Source organism: Dipodomys ordii, unplaced genomic scaffold (genome assembly GCF_000151885.1).
Source record: "Dipodomys ordii isolate 6190 unplaced genomic scaffold, Dord_2.0 Scaffold128, whole genome shotgun sequence".
Lineage (NCBI taxonomy): Eukaryota > Metazoa > Chordata > Mammalia > Rodentia > Heteromyidae > Dipodomys > Dipodomys ordii.
In genome coordinates, this window is record NW_012267344.1 from 2,020,480 (window position 1) to 2,026,636 (window position 6,157).

The 6,157-nt window shown below is 54.6% G+C and overlaps 2 protein-coding genes across 2 annotated transcripts in view; both read right to left on the minus strand.

Moving 5' to 3' along the window:
• Entpd3 (ectonucleoside triphosphate diphosphohydrolase 3) overlaps positions 1–267 on the minus strand; it is a 5,728-nt gene extending 5,461 nt beyond the window's left edge. The window contains exon 1 of the mRNA XM_013030242.1: positions 240–267. Coding sequence (XP_012885696.1) covers positions 240–267 — 28 coding nt within the window. The remainder of the gene's footprint in view (positions 1–239) is intronic.
• Positions 268–3,184: 2,917 nt separating this feature from the next.
• The window catches only part of Eif1b (eukaryotic translation initiation factor 1B), a 5,185-nt gene continuing 2,212 nt past the window's right edge, over positions 3,185–6,157 (minus strand). Inside the window, exons 3-5 of the mRNA XM_013030243.1 lie at positions 5,108–5,326; positions 3,978–4,079; positions 3,185–3,583 (exon numbers count right to left, since the gene is read on the minus strand). Coding sequence (XP_012885697.1) covers positions 3,539–3,583; positions 3,978–4,079; positions 5,108–5,326 — 366 coding nt within the window. The 3' untranslated portion in view covers positions 3,185–3,538. The remainder of the gene's footprint in view (positions 3,584–3,977; positions 4,080–5,107; positions 5,327–6,157) is intronic.

Here is a 6,157-nt window from a genome sequence, read left to right on the forward strand (position 1 = left end):
CACACACACACACACACACACACACACACACACACACACACACACACACCCCCTCTCCCTCCCCACCATGGGCTGCTGCTGTCCCTTTAACATGGAAGCCTCCGCCCCGCGGCTCCAGCATTGCAAGCAGCCCATCTCAAAAGCTGGGGTGCAGAACTCAGGGGTGTTTTGGTGTCTAGGGCTCTAGGTCCCCCCCCCCAGCCCAGCCCAGCCCCAGGGCCCTGGCCCCTGGCCCTCACCTGAGACCCGACCTTCACCTGCCGCCATCACCGCCACCCAGCCAGCTCCCGGGAGGGGGGGGAGAGGGGGCGGGGCGGGGCCTCAGGCCAGGACGGTGCAGCAGCCCTGCACCCCACAGCCCGGCTTCCCTGGGGCCGGGGTACAGAGGGGCCTGGCCTCCTTTGTCCCCCATTCCATCCTGGGCTCACTTGTTCTATCCATCGGTCCATCCATCCATCCATCCATCCATCTGTTCATCCATTTGTCTGTGGTTCCCCTCCCCCCATCCTCCCCAGCCCTGGGCCTTGAACTCAGGGCCTGGGCACTGTCCCTCAGCTCTTCAGCTCAAAACGGGCGCTGCACCACCTGCACCATGCCGCCCTTCTGACTTTCTGCTGTTTAACTGGAGATCAGAGTCTCAGGGGCTTTCCTGCCCCCAGGCCGGCCTTGAATGGCGATCCTTCGGATCTCAGCCTCCCAGTGGCTGGGATGCCAGGTGAAGGCTGGGTCATGAAGCTGTGGGCAGGCCAGCCCCCGACCCCCCTGTGCCTCAGTTTCCCCCCTGGACTTACGTCTCCCTGGGCAGGGCACTGGACTGGATGCAGGCTGGCTCCATGGAACCCAGACATGCCAGGCTGCCACTGTGACCAGAAACCAAAATACGACAGGCCAGTAATCCAAGACTCCATCTAGAAACCTCCACTCACCGCACACGGGGCCTGAGCCTATCATCTCTCTCAGCAACATCTCAGGAGGCTGAGATCCCGAGGATCGGCGTTCCAGGCCAGCCTGGGGGCAGGAAAGAACACAAGACTCTCATCTCCAATGAAACCACCAAAAATCAGAGGTGGCGCTGTGGCTCAAGCGGTAAAGCACCAGCCTGGAACAACAACAACAAAAAAAAAACCCAGCAGCTCAGGGACAGCATCCAGGGCCTGAGTTCAAGCCCCAAGACTGGCAAAAAAAAAAAGAAAAACCAGTTACAAAAGGAAGTTAATCTGATTTCCTCCCACCTAATGATTTTTCCCCCTCTTTACTTTCTTTAATGCACCACATTACAGTGAGTATTTTCGCGTTGACTATCTTCCCATTTCTGAAATGAATCCATATTATTTTAATCCCCCGCTTGACTCACTTGCTAGGAATATATGTATATGAATATTTTCGCTACTTTTATAATTAATATATATTAATATAATGCATCTTCCTGTTACATACGTAACATGTTTTTCTTTTTTTGGAACTTGAACTCAGGACCTGGGTGCTATCCTTGAACTTTTATGCTCCAGTCCAGTGCTCTACCACTTGAACCACAGCTCTACTTCCAGGGTTTCTGGTGGTTCATTGGAGATAAGAGTCTCACAGACTTTCCTGCCTGGGCTGGCTTTGAACCCTGATCCTCACATCTCAGCCTCCTGAGTAGCTATAGGATGGCAGGTGGGAGCCACCGGGCACACAGCTAGTTGTTTTTTGTTACTAAGACAAATCAAATCAGACACTGGTGGCTCCGGCCCGCCATCCCAGCTACTCAGGAGGCTGAGATCTGAGGATCCCAGTTCAAAGCCTAAGCAGGAAAGTTCATGAGACTTATCTCCAACGAACCACCAGAAAACTGGAAGTGGCGCTGTGGTTCAAGTGGTAGAGCACTGGCCTTGAGCACCAAAGCTCAGGGGGCCAGCACCCAGGCCCTCCCAAGTTCAATACCAGGATGGAACAAAATAAACATCCGTAAATTAAAGCCATGAGGCCGGCTATTGGCACCAGCGCCCTAAGCTGATCGGGAGTTTCGCATTTCCTGGATGGGAGGGCTGGGGCTGGGGCTGGGGCTGGGGGGGGAAGGCTGAAGGCAGAACAATGAGCAAGGGTTTCCTGGTCCTGCAAGTCACACCTCCCCAGCCTCGCTCCTTCTTCCTGACAAACCAGGGCGTAGGCTTTGCATGTGTGGACACGCACACTCTTGCGTGCACCTGTGGTGCAACTTGAACTCAGAACCTGAGCACTGAGTTTCTTCACACAAGGCAGGTGCTCTACCGCTGGAGCCACGCCTCCACTGCTGGCTTTTTTGGTGGTTACTTACCATCAAATCCTCCGCTGTGTCTGCCCAGGGCTGGCTTCGATCCAGGTTCTTCAGAGTTCAGCCTCTGGAGGAGCCAGATGACTATCTGGGGTGTGTGTGCGTGTGTAAAGGCATCTTAGAAGGTGGGCCTCCGGTTGGTTTGGGACTGAGATACAAGCAGTCTGGCTGAGACTCTATTTCCAGTGGAGCAGCCAAAAGCACAGCTGGAGGCGTGGCTCAAGAGGGACCGAGTTCAAAACCAGTGTTTTGTAAAATATGAACGGAAAGCACTTTGGCCAGGCGCCATGGCTCACGCCTGTCATCCCAGCTACTTAGGAGGCTGAGAGCTGAGGAATTCGGTTCAAAGCCAACCTTGGCAGAAAGTAAACCACCAGAAACCGGAATTGCCACTGTGGCTCAGGTGGTAGAGCGCCAGCCTTGAGCACAAAGAAGCTGAGGGACAGCGCCCAGGCCCTGAGTTCAAGCCCTAGGACCAGCAAATAAATAAATGAGTAAACAAACATCTTGCTGGCGTGGGGAGGGCGGTGGAGGGATGACTATATACTCTTGCTCTTATTTTTCCTTTTTTTTTTGCCTGCCCTGGGCTGGCCTTGAACTGTGATCCTCCACATCTCAGCCTCCTGAGTAGCTGGGATGCCAGGCGTGAGCCGCCAGTGCCAGGCTTCTTGCTATATTGGTTTTCGTCCATCAAGTAAAGGAAAAAAGAACGCATACGCGGCAAAGCTGTGGATTTCTGGGTTCAGGAGCAGCTAGGGTGACTCAGAGCATGCCGGCAGCTTCCTACCTTCCCGCGAGGGAGAGGAGAGGCCGTGTGGAATTCTCAGCCGCCGTGCGCAGGCTGCGGGGCTCAGAGAAGGAGTCGGAGGCCTCTTTTATTGTTAAGCGCAACATACATGGTTTAATACAACAACAACAACGAAAAACACCACATTGGAATCGAGTGAAAAGCCATCAACGGAACATCAACGGAGCGCACACTCAGAACGAAACCTTCTCCACTGGAGACACGGCGAGATGCGCGGGGGTCGGCGGCCACCTCACGGCGATCTTCTTCTGCGTCACGAGCCCCCTGGCCCCGGGCTCCCTGGGGTCGCAAGGGGGGGAGCCGGGGGTGGAGTGAAGACAAAAGGGACAAGTCCGTTCCCTGCAGAGAGCCATGTCACAAGGCGGCCACGGGGTGGGGGGTAGGAGGGTAGGGGGAAGAAAAATCACGCGTGAGCTTCTTCACGCGGGGAGGCGCGCTCAGAAGCCATGGACCTTCAGCTGCTCCTCCTTCACAATGCCAACCTGCAGAGCAACGGGAATGTGGGGCTGGGAAGGTGGCTCAGGGGGTCGAGCACTCGCCTAGCATGCATGAGGTTCTGGGTTCGAGTCCTCAGGACCATGTATACAGAGAAAGCTGGGAGTGGTGCCGGGGTTCAAGTGGTAGAGCACCAGGCTTGAGCAAATGAAGTCCAGGGATGGTATCCAGGCCTTGAGTTCAAGCCCCAGGAACAGTGCACACATGTACACATGTGCGCATGCGCGCACACGCATGCATGCATGATCGATCTACGGTCTTCAGATGAAACACCCAAAGCACATGAGGTCCAGCTCCCTGTTTGCTTCATTGCCAGGATCTCTCTCTTGGCAGTGAAAATCCTTCCCAAGAGCAACCTCAGGGCTGCGTCGCGGTACTCACCTCCAAGAGGAACTGGCAGATGTTCTTCCTCTGGTCGCCTTGCAGCTGAATGACCTCGCCGTACTCCGGGTGCTCAATCACAGTGCCATTACAGGCGAATTTCTACACAACACAAACAGCATGTCAGCCGCTGTGGAGGGCTGGCGCGGCCTGGTCACTTTTGTTGTTGATGAGCGTGGGGCTTGAACTCTGGGCCTGGGCGCTGTCCCTGCGCTCTTAGCTCAAGGCGAGCGCTCCACCGCCTGAGCCAAAGCACCACTTCTGGTTTCCTAGTGGTTTATTGGAGATCAGAGTCTCACAGACTTGTCCTGCACGGGCTGGCTTTGAACCGTGATCCTCAGAGCTCAGCCTCCTGAGTAGCTAGGATGACAGGCGTGAGCCACCGCCACCTGGCTTTAATTATTATTATTAGTATTGGGCTTGAACTCAGGGCCTGGGTGCTGCCCCTAAGCTACTTTTTGCTCAAGGCCAGCACCCTACCTCTTTGACCACCATTTGCAGCTTTTGAACGGTTCTCACTGGGGATAAATAGTCTCACACACTTTCTTGCCCTGGCTGGTTCTGAACAGATTCTCAGCCTTCTGAGAGGCTGGGATAACAGGTAAGAGCCACTGGTGCCCAGCTTCCTCCTCCCATTTATTTTTCCAAGTTTGGGGCTTCAATTCAGAGCCTGGGTGCCATCTGTGAGCTTTTTTTTTTGTCGGTCATGGGTCTTGAACTCTGGGCCTGGGTGCTGTCCTTGAGCTCTTCAGCTCAAGGCCAGTGCTCTACCAACTGAGCCACAGCACCACTTCTGATTTTCTGATGGATCATTGGAATCAAGAGTCTCATGGCCTTTCCTGCCCAGGCTGGCTTTGAACCGGATCTTCAGATCTCAGCTTCCCAGCTCTGCCTGTACCTTTTTATTTATTTGTTTTTTGGGTCCGGTCGTGGGGCCTGAACTCTGGGCCTGGGCGCTGTCCCTCAGCTCTTCAGCTCAAGGCTAACGCTCTACCACTTGAGCCACAGCGCCACTTCTCGCTTTTTTTTTCTTTTTGATTATGTGGTGCTGAGGAATGGAACCCAGGGCCTCATGCATGCAAGGCAAGCGCTCTGCCACTGAGCTACCTTCCCAGCCCCACTTCCTGTACCTTTTTAAAGGCCTTCACCAGCTTCTTCTTGTCATAGTCGTCGGCGATGCCCTGCACGGTGGTGAGCGTCTTCCGCCCGTTGCGCTGCTGGATTCTTATATGGATGTAGTCCTCGGTGCCCGCGGGGAGCAAGTCGTCACCCTTAGTTGCATCAGCGAAGGGGTCTGTGGGGAGGGGAAAGCGGGCCAGAGCACAGAAACCAAGCTTAGCAAGAACTTTCTAGAAATGAGGTGCACCATGCAGGGTGATGTGTTCAAATGCAGGTGGGGACGTGGGCGGAGAGATAATTCACTAGGAATTTCAGATTAAAAACAAGAATAAAAGCCGGGCGCTGGTGGCTCAAGCCTGTCATCCTAGCTACTCAGAAGGCTGAGATCTGAGGATCACAGTTCAAAGCCAGCCCGGGCAGGAAAGTCCGTGAGACTCTGATCTCCAATAAACCACTAGAAAACCAGAAGTGGCGCTGTGGCTCAAGTGGTAGAGCGCTTGCCTTGAGCTGAAGAGCTGAGGAACAGTGCCCAGGCCCAGAGTTCAAGCCCCACGACGGACCAACAACCAAAAAAAAAAAAAGAAAAAAAATTCATGAGCTGGGAAGGTGACTTAGTGGTAGAGCGCTTGCCTAGCAAATACATGCAGGCCTGGGTTCCATTCCTCAGACCACGTCAGCAGAAAAAGTCGGAGGTGGCGCTGTGGCTCAAGTGGTAGAGCGCCAGCCTTGAGCAAAAGCTGCTCAGGGAACAACACCCAGGTCTGAGGTCAAGCCTCAGGACTGGAAAAATAATAAAAATGTCGGGATTTAGTCCCCAGCCTTCTTGATAAATAGGAAAAAAAATCCCAAATGGACCTTTACCCTTATAGGAAGAATGCAGAAAGAAGCGACTAAATAAATGGTCCACACAACTTCCCCACGAGGGAGAGAGAGGAAGGTCGCGGGCGGCCCCCAGGATGGGCAGAAGGATGACGACGCTCATGACACGGGGCTGTGCACAGCGGGCCCCCGAGTGGAGCCCCCGCCCCCTGGGGAGGGGGGGGGGAGGAGGCGGGGGGAGG